This window comes from Sebastes fasciatus, chromosome 20 (assembly GCF_043250625.1).
Source record: "Sebastes fasciatus isolate fSebFas1 chromosome 20, fSebFas1.pri, whole genome shotgun sequence".
Lineage (NCBI taxonomy): Eukaryota > Metazoa > Chordata > Actinopteri > Perciformes > Sebastidae > Sebastes > Sebastes fasciatus.
In genome coordinates this window covers 24,313,328-24,334,968 of record NC_133814.1, presented here as the reverse complement: position 1 = coordinate 24,334,968, position 21,641 = coordinate 24,313,328, and the positions used below count along the sequence as shown (strand labels likewise).

The following is a 21,641-nucleotide window of genomic DNA, read 5'->3' as shown; positions in this document are numbered from 1 at the left end:
GACATTTCTTATTGTTGATATATTTAAAAGACAATATCATTTCCATATTAAGTAATGAATAATTCATATTATGAGAGAGATTTAGAAAACTTGAACTAATAGATATAAAATCTACCAAATAAAACTAATAAATTCACAATAACATCACACACTTTCATTCTTCTTCATTCTTGAATGTAATTACATGATATTTTTTTTTAAGATAATCCTCCAGTTTTTTCCAGATTACTATCAAAGAAACATAAAACATTTGTAAAATGATGTTATGTATTTTTCTTAATTTGTTTGGAATAAAAAATTAAAAAATACTGAAGAAGTTGTTTTTTTGCCACATAATATCTTTAAAGTGTGATTAAATCAGTCAGTGGTGGAAAGTAAGTAAGTACATTTACTAAGTACTGTACCTGAGTACTATTTTGTGGTACTTGAACTTTACTTGAGTATTTCCATTTCATGCTACTTTATACTTCTACTTCACTACATTTCAGAGGGAAATATTGTACTTTTTACTCCACTATACTTATTTTGACAGCTTCAGTTACTTTGCAAATTTAGATTATTAATACAAAATATAAATAAACATAAGTTTATATTACTATAGGTTAAGCTATCAGCAATATATAAATAATTTATGAGCTCCATCTTTACCAGCTATGACATTAAAGTGATGTACATATTAATTAATCATTAATTATTATAACCCATTAATATAATATATATATATATATATATATTATTCTGAAATGGGCCATTCGGCATAATGAGTACTTTTTGATACTTAAAGTATAGTTTGATACTAATAGTTTTGTATTTTGATTTTAACTTGTAACAGAATATTTCTACACTATGGTAGTACTACTTTAAGTTAAAGATCTGTATACTTCTTCCACCACTGCTATTATAGAATCATAAAACATTTGTATTATTGTGAGATATATTTTTTCTTAATTTATTTGTAATATAAATATTGAAGAAGCTTTTTTTGCCACATAATATCTAAAAAATTAGACTATATTGGTCAGTGGTGGAAAGAAAATAATTATATTTACTCAAGTACTGTACTTAAGTTCTATTTTGAAGTACTTTACTTGAGTATTTCCATTATATATATATATATATATATATATTACTATAGGTTAAGCTATCCGACAATATTTAAATAATTATAATTAGCTCCACCTTTACTAGTTACAACATTAAAGTGATGAACACATTAATAATTATAATACAATAATATAATATATATTATTCTGAAATGGGCCGTTCTGCATAATGATTAATTAATTTAATTACATTTTTCCATTTAATTTTATTTCTACGATTTTGAATGCAGGACCTTTACTTGTATTTTACACTGTATTATTACTATTGTAAAATGTAATTATTATATTTTATTATTATTATTATTATTATTATTATATATTATTACTGATATCATAGAATCATAAAACATTTGCAAAAAAATTTTGACATATTTTTTTTAATTTATCTGGAATAAAATAAAATAGAAGAAGTTATTTGTCACTGTATATCTTTAAAAAGAGTGATGCTATTCCTGTGTAATATCATCAGTTGGGGGATTTTCAGTCTTGTGATGACAGCCTGCTACTAGAATGTTCTGCGCATGCGCAGTGTGGCAGCGTGTTTTGGTGTCAAGCGGTGCTCCATGCTAAGCTAAGCTAAGCTAAGCTAGCCGTCCAGCTAGCTGTTCTGCAAGTCATGGTGGGCCATTCAGTGAGAGGACCGGCTGGAAGAGGCATTATCACCAACACCCTGCAGCTTTACATCAAACAGGACTGTGATTACTGCTGTTAGGAGCTGGAGGACGTTTTGTTATGAATGAAAACACAGTTAGCAAACCTTCATGTGTGAGTATTTCATCATTTAACTAGTAATAACAGCGAAATAACAGCTTATGCATGGATTATAATGATGCACAGTGTGTGCTAATGATAGCAGACACATGCATTAATACGTAGTATTAATGTGTGAATGATGACAGTCTTATTTTAAACATAAAATACTTTTAAAAGTGCTAAAATAGAGCTAGCTAGGTTAGTTAGCTTTCAATGCTAGCACAGCTGTTGAGTTTTTCCCCTTTAAGCCCCGCCCAAGCCTCGCTCCTATTGGTCAGGCTTCTCTGGAGTCATGTGTCGTCACCGCGCTTGAGCTCTGCGATTGGCTGTCGCGATGTGTCAATAATTTTTTTCACCACTTGTTGCTAGGGAGATTGATGGGAGAGTTTGATGCTAGCCAAAATATACCCAGTAAGAAAAGAGAGGTACATGTTTGTCACTTTGTGTTGTTTTTAAGGGGTAAATAAGGTATTATATAATGCATATTGTTATGTAACGAGGTGGTTATGAGTGTGGGGTGTCAAAATATAAGGTAGCTAATGGTTTAAACGTCATAAAAGGAGGAAGATAGAGAGGAGGAGAGAAGAGGAGAGAAGAGGGAGGTACCCAGCCTGCTACCTAATGTTGGTGTTGGTTTTGCTGCTAGCCAGCCAGCCAGCCTTCTCTCGACTCTCCCATTCACCTTCAGCAGCACCCACAAGAAGTAGTTTGTCCTGTCAGAGGGTGGGGTGATGCCTAAAGCTCTCTGTGCACCATCTCTGGGCTGCTGAATCTTCTGAGCCGACATCACTTCTTCTTCTAGTCTTTGGGAGGATGGAGATGGAAATGGAGATGGAGATGGAGTGGTTGCAGTGGGCTAGCAAGTCCTGATCTTTTTGTGTTTCATTAACATGTGTTTCATGTGTAGGTAAGACTTGTGTGGGGCTGAAAGCTGTGTGATTATCATGTATGAACTAATTTTGAAGTAATAAAATGTCTCACTTTTTGTTGTCAGGAATGGGAAGATGAGAACCGTATGAAGAAGAAAGCTTTGGACACAAACTGGACTCTCTCATCAGAGTGAACACCCCCGTCGTGGATCTTATTACATGCCTTTTAAACACATCCTGTTGAAGACCCCCCTCACTATCTTTCAACCACTTTTTTTAATCTTCATGTCTCCGGGTACAAGTACAGATCCAAGCTAGTTGGCCCCCCCGTTTTTGTTTTTAATTTTTTTTACTTTCACCTTTTGTTCCTTTGTAAAGAAATGCTTTACCTGAAAAAATACTTCACAGAGGGCCTGATTCAGTTCACCATCCTTCTGAGCCTCATTGGGGTGCGGGTGGACGTTGACACCTATCTGAGCAATCAGCTGCCCCCACTGAGAGAGATCATCCTGGGCCCTAGCTCAGCCTACACCCAGACACAGTTTCACAACCTGCGCAACACGCTGGACGGCTATGGCATCCATCCAAAGAGTGTGGACCTCGACCAATTCTTCACCACTCGGCGGCTGCTGAACCAGGTGCGCCAGCTGGATCGCCTCTCCGTGCCCAGTACCGAGCTCAACACCTGGCTAGTGCATCGTGACTCAGAGACTGTGGTGTCCACCAGCAGCCAGTCCAGCCCCAGCATCACCCTGGACAATGGGGGCGGCCTAGAGGACGTTAACAACCCTGACGCTACCCCGGCCATGAGGGGAGGAAGCGGAGCACCTGAATCCACGTACAACCTGAACGCAGCGGACAGCAGCCTGGGAGCCGTGGCCCCAGAGGGCAACCAGGAGCAGGGCAGCAGGGATGGCAACGACGACCTCACCAAAGAGGTACTGCAGCTCGTTTCTACTTTCACTCTGGGGAGCAGCTGTCAAAAAGAGGGGGCAGACACCTCCTTTTGACAGCTGCTTGGGCTGTACTCAATCAAAGAAATTCTTAGTCAACACTCGACAGATCTGTAAAACTGAGTTTTTCCACAGAGAATCATAAAAGCACCACTTTAAATCTGGTATTTACCAGAGATGTGCTCATACGTTTCTTAGAAATAAGTAATTTAGCGTGAAAAAAGAAAAAAACCCACTAATAGACTAAAGAAATCTTAGTCGACTAAGACCAAAACAACCGATTAGTCGACTAAGCGGGGGCAGCCCTGCACCACATTCACCTGCTGTGTCACAAAGTCATTGGACGAGCAGCATTTTTTATGTATTTATGTTGAAATAAACCCAGCACAGTTGAGAAATTCAATGTTAGTTTGGATGTACATTTTTTGAAAGGCCTAATTTAGTGGTAAACTAATCTTTCAAGTAGCATCATAAGCCACAGAAATAAAGTATATATTCAGAAAAGCATTTTTGTACACTTAAAATACCGTAACAACATAATCAGTTAATCATAACTACTATAAGAGTTAGTATCAGTTTCATAACTATTTGGGGGCATTGCAGCATATAATACATTCCAAAAACTTTAAACATATACACTGACTTTAAATGGATTTACAAATAGTATTCATGGTCCACACGGCCTTGGTCTTTAATCAGTGTCAGATATTTTTAGTCAAACCAGTTGAGTCACATTCATTACAGCTGTGATTCTTGTCACAGTCCATGTTGTTTATGAAAGTGAAACTTTTAATCCACAGTAAACAGTAACCTAACTTCATTTACTCTCTTAAAGCGGCCCAAAATAAAAATTTTTTTTACATTTGCTTGTTATTATTAACAACATTTCTGTGTATGATAGCGGTTTCTGTTTATTTTTAGTTCTTTGAGAGAACTTGCACATAATGGTGATATTGATGCAGCGGAGTTAGGTGTCACACAAAGTCATTGTTGGACTGTAATGAACTGAGACTTGTTCCCGATCACATGTTAACCACCATGTCAAAGTGTTTCTGTCATGGTTGCATCATCTGACTACATTTCTGTTACATGATCTGTCAAAATTACCCACTCTTGTATAAACCAACTGCTTGTTAAAAAAGATACAGTACAAGTACAAGTTTATTATCATATATAAGTAAATAATTCAATCATAAATGGCCCACATATAATACATCGAATGCAAACATGATACCTGGTTATTAAAGTAACTTTTCTCTGCACAGGGCCATTTCTCAATGGTTGCTATATGTTTTTCCAGGACATTGACTTGATTGACATCCTATGGAGACAGGACATCGACCTCGGTGCAGGAAGAGAAGTGTTCAACTACAGCAACCGGCAGAAGGAGAGCGAGGAGGAGAAGCCCAACCCACATGAGAACAAAGACGGGAATGAGGAACAAGAGAGCTGGAGAAATGGAGTAAACTTGCAAGGTGCTCAGCCGGTGGACGGGGAGACTGGAGAGAGCATCCCAGAGCAGGTTTGTACACTAAATGGATCTCGATATCCTAGTGTTTCATCCGGTGGGCAGGCGGTACATTTAACTGCCGTATAGTGCATAAAAAGAAAATAGAAACTTGGGAGCTGCACGGTGGAGATAAAAAATAATTTAGTCTGCTGAATATGAGTTTTTATTCATCTGGAGACATTTCCAGTTTGTCTCTTTCACCATTGAATAATTGTGTTTCATCTGTGCTCAGTTTGAATGCAAGAGATTCATCTCGTTGTGTCGCAGCAGTCAATGAGTTCAGTCTCAGACAGAGGAGGAAGAGATCAAGCTGTTAATTTTATGAGGTTAAATTACTATTAAATCACATTTTATTTCAGGGCTTAATAGAATTTTCCAGTAGTTCAGTGGTCATTCAGATTCATTAGCCGCCATGACGTATAAATGTAAACCTACAGATGCACACACGTGCAGCTTATCCAGTGCTGGTATTCGTTGCATCCGTGACGTTTTTATGAACCTAAATGTTGTTCTTTTGTTTATATTGTATTAGACAGAATGCTCTGTTTTGATCACAGTAGTTGAGCATTAAAAAGGCACAAAGAGTTTGATTTTCCTAAAAAACAACGTATGGACTGATACAAAAATAATCCCTCTCATCACTTCTGACCCACTAGAAGTGTTTGGTGGTGTCTGTATCTGCAGAGACCCTGCAGCTCTCTGTCTGGATTTTCTTATGTTGCTGTTGTTTGGGACGTTTCTGGGTGTCAACCTCTATAAAAACGTAGCGACCAGGAGTCAGATCGTAAGCAGGGAAAGCAACGAAAATGGCGGACATACAGTAGTGCCGAAAAAAACACAAATATTTCAAAACTAGAGTGAATCTGGGGTAGTTTGTTTGTGGTGTGAAAGCAAAGCAGACCAACCACAGGACTGTGTGAGAGGAGATATATGATTTTAGCATCAAATCCATCTGCTGGTCATGAGAACTGTTAGAGAGTGATCACCCGATCTGTACAAGCGATGTATAGTCTATATTTATGCAAGAGACCTTTTGCACGGCAGACATTTTGACATGTCATAGTAGGAAAAGTACAGGTGTATTCATAATGATAGCAGCATTCCTCACTGGAAAAGCTAACTGGGACACTTTTATCAAATTTTATCAAAAATTTATATGACCTACTGCAATTTTCAAATCGTAGGAGGCGTAATATTCGTTCAAGGTTCTCAGGTTCCTTCAACGATGCTCATAAAATATGTATAAATGAAAGGGTAAATGTAAAAGCAAAATGATAATCTAAGGCTTAAAATAGTGCAGTTAAAATAAATATAAACATAGATATAAAATAGTACATTTGTAATTTAGTTGAAGACAGTATTTCAGAAAACTGGGAGCTGGGATGTAGTGTATATATATATACATGGTGAGAAGTAATATATGTACACAGAGGTGTAGACAGGAATGTAGTGTGTTTGTCAAAGGTGAAATGTGTGTCAAAACACCTGTTTTAGGTGTAAACCTGGAGTCTAGGGACACCAAGTATCGGACCTGAGGCACCAGAGTTAGTGACCTTAGAGCCAGCAGATTCCACCAAAAAGGACTTTATTTTGACATGCACATCCCCTTTAACTTCATCAAGTGGTGGGCCTGTAATAAATACACAAACAGAGAACGATGAATGACATTAAGATATCAGCTCCATGTCTTCACTCATTGTAACCATCTTAATTATCAAATCCTCATTGGCTCTGAACAAAGTTATATAATATTCAAACAACACCTCAGTTTTACACTGGAATTAATCCTACATTTAATTAAACAAACACATGGCATTACCAAACTGATAAACCTTGAAGAATAACTCACTTTAGATGCTCTTGACCAGCATGAAGGTCCACAGGTCTGGTCGGTGGCAGCAGAGCAAACACAGTAATCAGGCAGATTAAACTCACCTGAGTCTAGAGTCTCTAAATCATATTGCAATATCAGTCTAAATAATCACAATTCGATTTTTTTTTTTAAAGCCCTATAATGGAACTGAGTCATCGTTATCAATTTCATGTGTGCTTTTCCTGCTATGACAAGTCAAAACGTCTGCTGTGGAAAAGGTCCAGGGCAGGATTTTTTCCCAATCAGAGTTAAAAGAGAGGCGTGTTGAGTAATGGTGTAACCACGCGTGTTCCAGGGTGTGTCTGTCGCACCCAGAGAAGCAGCTGGCTCACCCAAACATCAGGTGCAGAATGAATTTTTAGTTATAGCCTCACTAAAAGGAGTTGCTATTAGTGATCAAAACAACCCGCCATTATCCATCTGCAGACGTTTTATATTTCTACTAGCAGGAAAAAAAAACTCCTCGAAGCTTATATCAAACAAAAACGAGCCAACGAGATGCAGCAAGTGAAACTGGGTGTTCCTCAGACTAGCTTGTGTAGTCCACTCAAATAACAGTCATGATGTGATCACTATAAGAGGTTTACACTTTACCTTTGACTGTATTTCTATCTCTTCTGTTGTTGTTACGCAGCTCCCAGGTCTCGGCTCTCAGACTTCACTGTCTCTACAAGAATGCTTGAGGCTGCTGGAGGCCACTTTCCCTTTTGGAGAAGAATCGGAGGTAAAGACGTGTTGTTTCACCTGCATTGCAAGTATCATTGGGTTAGATAAAACGACAGTGAAGTTATTATAATGTCTTTGTAATGATTTTTTTCAATCAGTTTCCAGCTCCGGTTGTCACCCCGGAAACAGTTTCCAATGAAGGAGTTCCTTCTACGTCTCAGGGTCTTCCTGTGGCTCCACCGCTGCCCCCAGCGGCGGAGCCACAGTTAGACCTGGAGCAGCAGTGGCAGGACATCATGGCCATCATGGAGCTACAGGTATGGCCACTTTTTAAAAAAACACATCACTTTTAAACTTGTGAGATGTATTTGTTTGTCCTGACACCATTAATATAGTTGTTGTCTGGGAACTCACAGAGGTCATAACAAAACCTTCTGTATTTCAACACATATATGGAAGTATGAGGGTGTTTTCATATTAGGTACGATTGATCCGTACCCGAGTCTATATCTTAAGGAACCTCTCGCCTACCCATGCCCGAGTACAGTACGGAGCGTTCACACTAATCAAACGAACTGGACTTTAGGGTCAAGTGTACTCCGCTCCGGGTCCCTGATGTGAAAGCACCATGAAAAACTGCCTCTTTACTACGTCAAAGTGTGAAATAATTTCACCTTAAAAAGTAGAGAGAAATACAGATTTTGTCTCATAATAATTTTGCACAAAAACGTGCTTCGTAATCTGAGAAGTGTGTGTATATTTAACAAAATCTCTCTGTTCAAAGGCAATGGAAGTGAACAGCAGTTCGCCCCACAGCAACTCCAGCAGTGACAGCGGCTCAAGTGGGACGACTGAGTCAAACGATGTGGGAAACTTTGGAGTCTCTACTCGCCCGACGCCGGTGAACCAGGATGTCAGCCTCCACCAGGCCTCCCTCCCCAGCTGCAGCCAAGACTTCCCCCAGATTTTCACCCCCCAGTTGGACTCTACTAGCATCCCGCCGAGAACCACCATGCTCAGACTATCCTCCAGCAACTCCAGCAACATCAACTCCACGTTTGGAGCCACTAACCTGACCGGGATCTTTCTGCCGCCACACATTAATAGTTCTAGTACCAACATTACATCCACGCCTATCCTGCCCGATCCATTCAGCAACCTGCTGGAAGAGTCCATGCTCGATGAGATCAGCCTGCTGGACCTCGCCATGGAGGAGGGCTTCAGCCAGGCCCAAGCTTCCCAGCTGGAGGATGAGCTTGACTCAGATTCTGGTCTTTCCCTGGACTCCAGCCACAGCCCGGCCTCCCCAAGCAGCTCCGAGACATCCTGCTCTTCGGCAGCGTCTTCGTCTTCGACGTCCGCCACCTTCTCCGAGGAGGGAGCTGTGGGCTACAGCACGGACTCTGAGGTCGCCACCGCGGAGACGGAGGAAGGTGCTGTCGGTGGTTATCAGCCCGGGTACAGTAAGCTCTGCCGCATGAGCTATCAGGACCCCTCCCAGTTCCACGGCCTCCCTCAGCTCGACAGCATCGGCCACAATCATACCTACAACCTGCCGCTTTCCTCTGCGTTCGATGAGCATCCGGAGCTCCCCCTTTCAACCGGGAAGAAAACCGTCCGCGACAAACACTCCAAGCTTCAGCCTTCTCAGGACTTGCTCGACAAGCACTCGAGTCGCGACGAACGCCGAGCCCGGTCCATGAAAATCCCCTTCTCCAACGAGAAGATCATCAACCTGCCCGTGGAGGAGTTCAACGAGCTTCTCGCCAAGCACCACCTGAGCGAAGGCCAGCTAGCGCTCATCCGCGACATCCGCCGGCGCGGCAAGAACAAGATGGCGGCCCAGAACTGCCGCAAGCGCAAGCTGGACACCATCATAAACCTGGAGCAGGGCGTCCATGACCTGCGGCGCGACAAGGCCCGCCTGCTGAAGGAGAAGATGGAGTTCATCCGCTCCATCCGGCAGATGAAGCAGAAGATGCAGAGTCTGTACCAGGAGGTGTTCACTCAGCTCCGGGACGAGGAGGGCCGGCCCTATCCTCCCAACGAGTACTCGCTCCAGTACAGCGCCGACGGCAGCGTGCTCATCATGCCCCGCGGCGTGACGACTGCCGAGCAGAACCGTAAGCCCGAGAAAAAACAAAAAGACAAAAAGAAGTGAAGGGGGAGGGAGGCAAACTGCTGTTTATTCTATCACTTTGCTAAATCAATAAGAACGATTTCTGCAGATTGCAAGAGAGATGTCCTTTTTTCCTTTAAGAAGATTCTGGTGAGTAGAAAAAATGGCATTGTTGACTACTCTTCCTGCATTAGTTTCTCCCCTTTCATTCTGTTCCCACATTTTTTCCCTGGAAACAACTTTGAAGCAGAAGTAGCTCTTCGTTTGAGTACTGATATTTCATTATTTAGACGGGGGGGGGGAACGATAAGCGAGGAGACGAGGGACGTAAAAGGACATAAAATGAGCTATTAGAAAAATTTTAGCTGCTCTTGATCCTTTTGCACCGAAAACCGCTGAGGATGGATTTGTAGGGTAAAAAACGAGGGACTGGTGACGTGAAAAGTGGGAGTAAAAGAACACTGTCGACGAGGACGGTTGGAGTACCTATGCACCGAAGGTTTTAAAGGACAGATCACATCCCACCCTGGAGACTTTTAGTGATTTTTTTGTCACTGAGGCTTTTAAGTTCAGGCAAAGAATGGTTGTGAGAGTTTAGATACCAAAGGCTACAGGAAGTCCATCATTTTAGGATTAACACCTATACTAACCAAAGGTTGTATGGTGATCTGAAAACATCTTAAATGCTCAAACGCTGAACTCCAATTCTGTCGGTTTGTGCGTCGCAAAATCCACAGTTTTTGAGTCAGTCTGTCGGCGGCATCTAAGTTTAGAAGGCCCTGAAGAGATTGGGTTTGATGTGTGGATGTTGAGACGAGAAGGAGTTCAGAGGATGAGAGAGTGTTGCTGGGCCGGCCACTGCTAAAAGAGGCCCGGAGGTGAAGTCCTGCGAGAGGAGCAAATGGGATGTCTTAGGGAGGAGACGCACTGCATTGCAAAATGTATCAACTTCCTTATAAATTATACATAGCACTGTAATTTGTCTTTAAAAAGGCTTGGCTATATGCATTTTGCCGTGTCTGTCGCTGTTCCTTCGCTGCAGGTTTAAATACGGGAGCTGCGTTTAGGAAGGCTCTTATTAACTGTTCATAATCTGTAGTATAAGCAAGGTTATAGGTCACATCAGCTTCATGTAAAAGTCTACACTCTTTTTTTGTTGGTTTTAAAAAGCCTGTAATCATAAAGAAGATGATGGGCCAGGAGCTCCAGAGGTTTCCACCGACTCCGGGCTGTCAGTTCTGGATCATTATTTTTTGTTTCCTCTTTGACGCCTCGTTTTAAGCACTAATTTAATTGTCGCTGTGGTAAAGCGATATCCCGTTTAATTAATTTATTTGCCAACGTTACCCAACTGAAAGCCACTTGAGGCACTTTTTATTTTTAACTGCTGTAAAAGCCGAGTCGTTGGCTTAAATATTACGAGTCCTATGTTTTTAAGTTGTTTTGTGTTGATGATAACAAAGTGAGCCAAGTTATCAAATGAGATAAAAAAAAAAGGTTATTTGAATGTGTGAAATGACGGTGTGTGTCGTGGCCACTTTGATTTGAATGCCTTTTATTTCACTCATTATCTCTCACTTTTAATGTTTTGAGAAGTGAAGGTTCTCAAAGTAGAAGTGCTATTACTCGTCTATTTGAATGAGGTTCTGTCGGTACATGTTACATCGCCCTCTTTTAACAAAAAGAAAAAATAGGTCAGTTGTTGCAGCTGCGATACGGTTAGGCTAGAATATTTACGAGAGGCTGAACAGAACTCGCAACATTAAGATGATGTCCAAAAAAATAGTTTTTTGAAAGGAGAAGTGTCCTCATTAAATGTGATATTCAGGCATGAAACTCTGGTTAACATTCACGTCAGTGTAACCCAGTCGGTACGACACCCAACTATTTAGTACTGCTACTACTTAGTGCACTTTTCTTTTTTTTTTGTCTGTCTTGTTATGTAAATATTTTCATGTTTGTGTTTGTCATGATTTATGTAGTTTGTCAAATGTCTCCATAACGGTCTCACCCTCTGCTTTCAGTTTGGATGTAGTTCCCTCTGTTTTGAGATATTTGCCGGCAATCAAGAATTGTTTTTATTGATTAATAAAGTGTTTTTATTTTCACCTGTGACTCTTGTGTTCTAGTTGTCATGAATGTTAAACTGCACAATAGGGGCTCCAAAAAGCAGCTTTCTTAAGTTATCTAGATAACTTTATAAGCAAAATAAGTCCTCTTTAAAAGTGACACCAGCTGAAACAGCAGAGTAACAAAAAAGTGGTTTATTCTCCAAAACTGACAAGCAAGACGTGACAATGAAAAACACTACAAAGATCATCAATGACCAAATGAATCACTGAAAAGGGTTCGTAGCCATACACCAAACAAGTCCTACGGAAACAGCTGAGATGGACACAGTTTGGCTCTCAAAAGCACCGTTAAACCAAGTAAACTAAGTAAACCAAGTAAAAACAAGGCACACGAATGAAATAAACACATCACCTCACTGATACGATGTCACAGCAAGATGACCGAGCACTGGAACAAATGTTGAGAGAAATTCATACTGAAGTGGCCGAGAGTCGATACTGAAAATGAACACTGCGTTTCAAATGTCAGTTGGGCTTCGTCGAGCAAACCTGAAGCTTATATACAGTTAGATTATATCCAGATAAAAGTAGAATCAGATGAGTGATACTACGCCGAGACGAATGAGTCCAGAGGTGTCTTGCTTGTCTCTGCTGCCCCCCCCCTCTTAAACCCCCCCTGTCGACAATGAAGTTCAAAACTACACTTTCTTCCCCCCTGTCCCTTTCGCCCTGTGTTAGTTCTTGTCATCTTTTTTCTCGTCTTCGGTGGGATACGAGTGCCAAGTGAGTCTCTCTTCGTAGAACGCGATGACCACCTGCGGACACTTCACGTTGGCCTCCTTCGCCGCCACCAGGTCAGCTTCGTCGGAGTTTTTCCTGCGAACGACACAAAAACAAATACAGCTGACTTGCTTTTGGCGCATACAGACAAATATTTAACACTCAAGTCAGTATAATGTTCCAGTTTGAACAGCTGTTACGGTGCTATATGGTGCTATACAAACCATTTCATGAGGAACATGAGTTCTCCTGTAGAATCTGTGGCACCAATAATCCTTTCTGGATCCAGCGCTCGAGCAAAACCCCGTAGCTTCTCTGTCTGAGGACCAAACAACAAAACACAACTTCAATCAAGCATACAGAAAAATTCAGCATAAATACTACCTACCTACAGTATGTCACGGTTCCCGGCTGAATTTAAAAACAAATTGAGACGAACAGAATGCCATAAAAGCACGGGGGCTTTTGTGGAAACTGTGTGCAGCTTTTTTCTTCTACATATTTATAGGGCTGCAACTGACAATAATTTGCATTATTGATTAATCGTTCTATCAAAATCTTCCTTTAAGGTACATTTTTAACAGATAAAAAATGTACGTTTAATTTGCGATTAATCGTGATTCAATATTTTAATCAATTGACAGCCCTATTCCTTACCTTGATGTAGTTCAAGGTTTACCTAAACTACAATAAACACCTGCAACTCTTCATCTCACCAACTTACTGTAGCTGCTGTGTGTTTAATCATGTTGACCTAGTGATATTTTAAATTGATCTGCACACAAGAAAATGCAGAACATGTGGATTAAAAGAGTTTTATTTTGCCTTTTCTTTGCAAGCAGCAGACTGTGGGCAGACAACACCAGAGCAAAGCAAAGAAAACAGCTCAACAATGCCAGTTGCAACTTTTTACACATTATATATTATTACTGATGAGACTATTTAATCTAATTTAAGTAGTGTCCTCATGCAGGTGTAAAACATACCTGCATGTCGGTGGTCAGCTGGCCATTGGCTGTAGTCTTTGTGGTGCGTTCAATTGCAACTTTTAACAGAAGAATAAGCCTGTATTTGAGGTTGGCTTGGTGTGTCAGGGCCCTTAAAAGGGAACTTTGCTATTTTTCAACCCTTATTTTCACATGTTTTTGTGACTAACTGACTAACGAGGGTGACAATTTCTGAAATTGGTCCAGTATTGAGGGATAACGCTGTAACCTTAGACTGTAGGCTGTAGTCACTTAGACCCAAAATATGGGAGAATAGGTTGAAAAATACCAGTTACCCTTTAATACAGGAGTGAATCTTACAGTTATGCATATTAACCGCAGACCATTGATGGACTCTAACAAAAACAAAGAATATGGACTTACATCGTCTTTTTTCCTCTTCGATTTACTGTCGTCGTCTCCGGCGTCTCCGGCCGCCTTCCTCTTTCCTTCGTGTGCTGATTTCTGCGACTGCAGGAATTCTGCGATCAGATCTGGACAGTCCAGGTTGTCGGCTGGCTCCCACGTGTTATCTCCCCTGCAGACACAAGCACATACAGTATTACATTTATAACTTAGTCGTCTGTTAAATATGCCGGGGTCTCATTCTTCTGGTTATAATTTGGATGCAACATCAGATTTAGAGGACTGTAAGAGAGGATGAAGAGAGTGGATGATGTGACTCACTCAGAGAATCCTTTCCACTTGAGAAGATACTCTACTCTCCCTTTCACCACCCGCCGATTCAGGACCCTTTCCACCACGTATTCTTCCTCCTCCTCCTCTTCCTCGGCCACATCATCTGGCTTCTTGTCCTTCTTCTCGACCGTGGTCATCACTTTGCTCTCTGACTCTGGTGGGTTAGAACAGAGCAGATAGTTACTGATCCTAAAGATCTCTTTAACCCTTTCAACGGCTGCTGAGCCTTGAAACTGAAAACGTGTTGATATTGAAGACGTTCACACGTGTTTGGGACACGTAGCGGTAAATCATTCTGCTGAGAGCAGTTTCAAATGGGTTACAAACATTTACATTTGTCAACAGACATTATCACACACCTGACAGGGTGGACAAAGGACAAAGTGATATCACAGAGACATTTATGTTGGAAAATAATGATGCTTTTAAACCTGTAACAGCCTCTGTAACAGCTTCTGTAACTGCTTCTGTAACAGCTTCTGTAACCGCCTCTGTAACCGCCTCTGTAACCGCTTCAGTAACAGCGGGAACATCGTTAGGGGGGGGTTCTGTAGTCAGGCTCATACTCATCAGGTAGACCTGGGAACCAGCAGGTTCCTGGTCAACGTTGTGTGGTAGAGAGGAGAAAACAACATTGGAGATTGGGATTTATTGAGAAGATACCAGCTACCAGCAATCAAGATGTGTTCAACTTTGTGATATTTAAAAAAACAAAACATTATTTTTATAATAAAATGTGACTACTTATATCATTACATTAATATAAAAGCACGATTTTGCTGTTCTATCGGATTGCAACTAGTGATTATTTTCATCATGGATTAATCTGCTGATTATTTTCTCCATTAATGCAACAACTCTGCCATAAATTCTACCTTGACAGAGTTTATATAATGATCAGTAAATAATGTAAATGTATTATATTTCTATTCATATACTGGACTACATTATATTGAGAGGTGTTCCTAATTTTATGTCCTCCCTATTTATATTTTTTGTAACATTACAGCATGTAAACATGATGTAATAGAAACATAAAATAAAAGAATGAACCTGAAAATGAGCACAATACGGGACCTTTAAAGTATTACAAGTAAAAGTACTCAATGCAGAAAAATGTGACTGTACTATTATATATTATATCATTACATTCGACTGTTTGGTTTGTAAATAAATGGACAAATAGTGAAAAATGTCAAAAAAAATATATGTTTTGTATGCAAAAATCTTAATTTTTATGAGCTGTCAGATAAATATAGTAAAATAAAAAAATGGCATGAAAATAAAAGACTCAAGTAGCTCAAATCTGCACATTACTTAGTTACATTTCACCAGTTTCTTAGTGTTGCAAGTGTATAAAATATGTCCCCTGACCAAATTATTACTGATCACCTTCAACATAATAATAGCAGAGGGTCAATAATTGATCACTTCACTGATCAATAACACAGAGGTAGCATACAGAGCCATCAACAACAGGAGCTGTGCAACACCTGAGCACAATGTGACGTCAACATGCAGAGCTGATGATCACATAAACAAAGATTTGACCTACTTTAAATGAGCTCTGTAGTGGTGTAACATGCATCTCATTTATGAGTGTTTTTATTGATAACTGCAGAAACACAGATGAAAACAACAACGCCTCAGAGGAGCCTCAGCTAGCTGCTGCTGTCTGATCCTGCATGCTGATTTAGTGTTATCTAACTAATGTAGGATTATATAGATCATTATTATTAATGCATAATGTGGACACGTGTCTCCTGAACTAGACATAAAGCATGCACATGTATGCACAATAACAGCTAGCTCAACATGCACAATGAGGAGAAGAGATGAAGATCAAACTCACCAGTTACTATTTATTATGTTTTATAAACCTCAGCCCGAGAAGGAGATAAACAACAGGATGTTCTGAGTCTGCTGGTGATATATAATGTGGTAATGTAGCTGTTTGTTGTTGAATAGAGAGACAGAGCTGTTAGCTTCACTACAGAGGTAGATGAGTCGTTTCCTCTGTCTGCTGCTAGAGAGACAGAGAAGAAGAACAGAGGAGGCTGGAGGACCGACCAGCTGAGAGAGAGAGAAGAAGAAGACAGGAGGCTGGAGGACCGACCAGCAGAGAGAGAGAGAAGAAGAAGAGAGGAGGCTGGAGGACCGATCAGCTGAGAGAGAGAGAAGAAGAATAAACTGTTGCTAAATACATTAGTAAATACAGTAAATAATTAAAGTATTTTATTGATCCCACTGGTAAATTATTTGTGACACAATAATCCCTTAAAAATACAGTTAATTAATCATTAGTTAATCCCTGAAAAGACCCTAAAAACCTTTTATCTTTTATTATTATATTGTCATTTTACCTTTATATACTTTGACTTATTGTTTACATCTCCACATATACATGTATATATGTATATATGTATATATATATATACATATATACATATATACATACATGTATATATAAATATATGCATATATATATGTCCACACATGTATATCTACACATATAAGTATATATATATACACAGCTGTCGATTAAAATATTTAATTGTGATTAATCATATGGTTGTCCAAAGTCACGGTTAATTGTAAATTAATTGTAAATTTTTTTATCTGTTCAAAATATACCTTAAAGGGAGATTTGTCATATATTTAATACTCTTATCAACATGGGAGTGGACAAATATGCTACTTTATGCAATGTATGTATATATTTATTATTGGAAATCAATAAACAACACAAAACAATGACAGGTTTTGTCCAGAAACCCTCACAGGTACTGCATTTAGCATAAGAAACATGCTCAAATCATAATTATTATAAAATGTGATTATCATAAAGTTGGCATGTCTATAAAGGGGAGACTCGTGGGTACCTATAGAACCCATTTACATTCACATATTTTAAGGTCATGTTTTATTTAAAGTGACACCAGCTGTAACAGCAGAGTAACAAAAAGTGCTTTAATCTCCAAAACCGAAAAGCAAGACGTGACAATGAAAAACACTACGAAGATTACCAATGACCAAATGAATCACTGAAAAGGGTTCGTAGCCGTAACCCAAACGAGTCCTACGGAAACAGCTGAGATGGACACAGTTTGGCTCTCAAAAGCACCGTTAAACCAAGTAAACCAAGGCACACTAATGAAATAAACACATCACCTAACTGATACAATGTCACAGCAAGATGACCGAGCACTGGAGTCTTTCTTTCCCCCTGTCCCTTTTGTCCTGTGTCATTTTTTGTCTTCTGTTTTCTCGTCTTCGGTGAAATACGCGTGCCAAGCAAGTCTCTGTTCATAGAAAGAGATGACCACCTGCGGACATTTCACTTTGGCCTCCTCTGCCGGCACCAGGTCAGCTTCATCACAATTTTTCCTGCAAACAAACACAATTCAACTGATTTGCATTTGGCGCACACAGACAAATATTTAATGACACATTTTAATTCCCCAACACGGTGCATACAAACCATTTCATGAGGAACATGAGTTCTCCGGTGGAATCGTTGGCACCAATAATACTTTCTGGATCCAGCCCTCGAGCAAAGCCCTTTAGCTTCTCTGTCTGAGGATCAAACAACAAAACACAACTTCACAAAACAAAATTTCAACAGAAATACTAACTACAGTATGTCAAGGTTTCTATCTGAGTATTAGGGCCACATTGAGGGAAAAAAAATCGAATATTTCGAGAAAAAAGTCATAATATTTCAAGAATAAAAGTCGTAATATTACAAGAATAAAGTCATAACTTTATGAGGAAAAAAGTGATTTCCTCTTCCACAAAAGAAGCAATTTCCCCTTCAGGTCGGTGGTTCTTTCTTTGGAATAAACGCAGTTTCTTGCAAAATCTTTTCAGGACATTTTATGGCCTCAATGGAGTCAAAGTCCCGTGCAATGTGTTTGGATAAGCCCCAGATTGAGGAAAAGATCTATAATAGCATCTAGAGGCTGTGATGGGATTGAGGGTTAAAGGTCAATCCTACCAGAGTTGCAGCATCCTTTCTTCTCTTCCTTATGTTGCGCGCACGCGCTGCGTCGCTGGCCAGGCGCGCCGATCGCATCTCCGGCGTTTCCCTTGCCCTTATGTCAGCCATGCGCGCAGCGTTGCCTGCCAAACGTACAGCTCGTGCTTCGGCTGACTCAGCTGCACGTGCACGCCTCTTTGTCTCGCGCATCTGCTCCCGCTTGGAACGGGTACTTTTAGGCATGTTGGCATCAGCAAAGGTGGTCTGCAACAAAGATTAGATGTGACAGTCTGTGGTTAGTTTACATGCAGAGTTATTTTCCTCGGCATAATAAACGTGCATCAGACCCAGAGGACTCCAGAGGACTGCACCGCCCTGCACCGCCCCGCAACGCACCGCAACGCAACGCACCGCAACGCACCGCCCTGCACGCTCATATGACATATCCGGTTCTGCCAGCTTCCTGCTAGCTGTATGCGTCTGTAATAATGGATATATTGGCTGTAATTCCTCACTTTTATTATCTTATAATACACCCATTGGCTGTATGCTGTAAGCCTGTATCGTGGTGGATGTATTAACGTCTCTGTTCCCAAACAACTGGCTATCGGCCAGTAGCTAGTAGTGCTAGTAGCATGACATAAACAGAATTTAATGGTCTAGTTGTGTCATGGTTGCGTCCTCTAGCAATGCTACAGTCTACGCATCACTCGTGTGCAAAAGCTCCCACTGACATTTTATGGCCCCAATGGAGTCAAAGTCCCACGTAAAGTGTGTGGATAAACCCCATATTGAGGAAAAGATCTATAATAGCACCTGGTGGTGGGATTGAGGGTTAAAGGTCAATTTTACCAGCATCGCAGCATCCTTCCTTCTCTTCCATAAGTTGCGTGCACGCGAAGCGTTGCTTGCCAGGCGCGCCGCTCGCATCTCCGGCGTTTCCGTTGACCTTACGTAGGCCATGCGCGCAGCGTTGTCTGCCAAACGTTCGGCTCGTGCTTCGGCTGACTCAGCTGCACGTGCGCGCCTCTTTGCCTCGCGCATCTGCTCCCGTTTGGCACGGGTACTTTTAGGCATGTTAGCATCGGCAAAGGTGGTCTGCAACAAAGATTAGATGTCACAGTTTACATGCGGCAAGCCTATAATTTAATGTCAAATGTAATAAAATGGTTTTATATTTCAAGAATTGCTCGATAATGTTTTAACATTTTAATGTGAACTGGGTGACGTTATGTAAGGGAAAATGCCCTGCGTGTTAGCCTACAACTACATTCAATTCTGTTTATGTCATGCTACTAGCACTACTATTTACTGGCCGATAGCCGGTTGTTTGGGAACAGAGACGTTAATACATCCACCACGGTACAAGCTTACAGCATACAGCCAATGGGTGTAATATAAGATAATAAAGTTCAAATCAGGGCGATGTAAGACCGGTCGGGGTTTATTTCACAATAATGACCGGCTCGCTGTACATTATCCCGCTTATTACACTGCTACTTACTGAAGAAATTAATAATTTGACACGAAAACGGTCCGCCATCAGAACGGTCTGTTATACATAGCAACGGTCCAATATACATAGCAATGGTCCGTTATACATAGCAACGGTCCGTTATACATAGCAACGGTCTATTATACATAGCAACGGTTCAATATACATAGCAACGGTCTGCTATACATAGCAACGGTCTGTTATACATAGCAACGGTCGTCTGTTATAAAGCAATAACAGACAGTAGAACACCGTGATTGACCAATCAGAATCGAGTATTCAACAAAACCGTGTAATAATTAATTCATTATTAGTATTTTTTGTTGTCATGGCAAACTTACACAATTGGAGTTGCAATGGCAGAGTGGTGTTGTTCCTGCAGGCTATCCGCTCGTTGGCTCCAGGTGAGTGAAGAAGAGGTCGGTTGTAACGTTGGTAACGTTGGTAACGTGATGTCCAGCATCCAGCAGCCATCCAGCATCCAAGTGAGCTGGAGTCAATGAACAGTGGTGGAGATGAAGGTGAAGATAAGCTCCTCTGGACTCAGTCTGCAGAGCCCTGAAGCTCCACTGCTGCACATACTATTATTATTATTTATTTATTAATATTAAACCTGTTACGTATCCAAATTGCACCTGATTCTGCACTGCACGTCCTGCACAGGTCCTGCACCCTGCACAGCATGATCCTGAGCTCAGCAATCCTCTTCTTCTATGTTTACTGGAGGCAAACCAGCTTACAGGTGCATTACCGACCCCTAGTGGAAGAGTGTGGAGTAGTACATTGGCAGGAAAATAAAAAAACAAATAAAATCTCTCTATTATTACTGTTGCTCTAAAGTAATTAATTAGAAGATTGTATACTTTCCTTTATGTCTTTATGCCCAGCAAATTACCAAATGTAATATTGTGTTTTCCATCAAAAAACACCTGTTGTGATGGAACCTGCCAATATCAAAAATAAATAAATGACTTGATAAATAAATAACTATGTCATTAAATGTAGCAAAAAAATATTAAAATTTTGCCATTAATCAATTGATAACATGTGACATAAATTTATATTTCTGTTTTAATTCTCGTTTATTTATCTCTTTGTATTAACTCCACTATTTATTTACTCTTCTGTTTAATTTTCCCTTTTATTTATTTTTATTATTTTTTAAATGTATTTATTTATTCATGCATTTTTTTAATTTATTATTTTTTTGCATTTATTTTGTTATTTTTGCATTTATTTTTAATTTATTTTTTAAATGTATGTATTTATGCATTTATTTATTATTTATTCGTACTTTTCTTAACACATTTCTTTACATTTTCTTTATGCATTTCTGCCTCATTGTGCAAATGAGTGGGCTTTGGGGAATAAATAAGGGGTGAAATGCAAAGAGAAATTCGTGCATAAATAAATGCATAAATACATTAATAAAAAATAAATACATAGCTTTAAAAATAAATATAAAATAAATAAAAAATAAATAAATAAAAAATGCAAAAAAGAGACACATTTAAATTGAATAAAACTGCATACATAAATAAATAAAAGGGGAAATTAAACAGAAGAGTGAATACATAAGGGAATTCATACAAAGATAAATAAAAAAGCAAATTAAAAATGAAATATCAATTTATGGCTACATTTATTTTAAATATTATTTTTGCTACATTTAATGATATATTCATTCACTTATCAAGTCTTTTATTTATTATTATTTTTTCTCCATAAGTTTCCAGTTTATATCATATATTTTGACATAAAATCTCATAATTTTGAGTTGCCAT

The 21,641-nt window shown here is 39.7% G+C and overlaps 3 protein-coding genes across 6 annotated transcripts; 1 reads left to right on the top strand and 2 right to left on the bottom strand.

The window, feature by feature from the left end:
* Window positions 1-1,626: 1,626 nt before the first annotated feature.
* Window positions 1,627-11,961, top strand: nfe2l1b (nfe2 like bZIP transcription factor 1b). Of its 2 annotated transcripts, none has more exons than XM_074619755.1 (6): window positions 1,627-1,868; window positions 2,851-3,663; window positions 4,979-5,200; window positions 7,696-7,785; window positions 7,886-8,044; window positions 8,512-11,961. In XM_074619755.1, exons 2-6 carry the CDS (start codon window positions 3,106-3,108, stop codon window positions 9,886-9,888), a joined length of 2,406 nt encoding a protein of 801 aa, XP_074475856.1. In that variant the 5' UTR covers window positions 1,627-1,868; window positions 2,851-3,105; the 3' UTR covers window positions 9,889-11,961. The 2 variants fall into 2 exon arrangements, with proteins under 2 accessions (XP_074475856.1, XP_074475857.1); XM_074619756.1 differs by lacking the exon at window positions 1,627-1,868 and adding an exon at window positions 1,951-2,763.
* A 134-nt stretch (window positions 11,962-12,095) lies between these two features.
* Window positions 12,096-16,473, bottom strand: LOC141758401 (chromobox protein homolog 1-like). Of its 3 annotated transcripts, none has more exons than XM_074619763.1 (6): window positions 16,236-16,473; window positions 14,815-14,980; window positions 14,372-14,537; window positions 14,069-14,222; window positions 12,923-13,017; window positions 12,096-12,794 (listed from the first exon to the last, which is right to left on the bottom strand). In XM_074619763.1, exons 2-6 carry the CDS (start codon window positions 14,951-14,953, stop codon window positions 12,653-12,655), a joined length of 696 nt encoding a protein of 231 aa, XP_074475864.1. In that variant the 5' UTR covers window positions 14,954-14,980; window positions 16,236-16,473; the 3' UTR covers window positions 12,096-12,652. The 3 variants fall into 3 exon arrangements, with proteins under 3 accessions (XP_074475864.1, XP_074475865.1, XP_074475866.1); XM_074619764.1 differs by having other exon boundaries at window positions 14,372-14,535; window positions 14,825-14,980; window positions 16,236-16,467; XM_074619765.1 differs by lacking the exon at window positions 14,815-14,980 and having other exon boundaries at window positions 16,236-16,467.
* Window positions 16,474-17,288: 815 nt separating this feature from the next.
* LOC141758400 (uncharacterized) lies at window positions 17,289-20,712 on the bottom strand. The gene is made up of 5 exons (XM_074619762.1): window positions 20,199-20,712; window positions 19,215-19,460; window positions 18,381-18,626; window positions 17,865-17,959; window positions 17,289-17,770 (listed from the first exon to the last, which is right to left on the bottom strand). The coding sequence occupies exons 2-5, from the start codon at window positions 19,437-19,439 to the stop codon at window positions 17,629-17,631; spliced, it is 708 nt and encodes a 235-aa protein (XP_074475863.1). The 5' UTR covers window positions 19,440-19,460; window positions 20,199-20,712; the 3' UTR covers window positions 17,289-17,628.
* Between the last annotated feature and the right edge of the window lie 929 nt (window positions 20,713-21,641).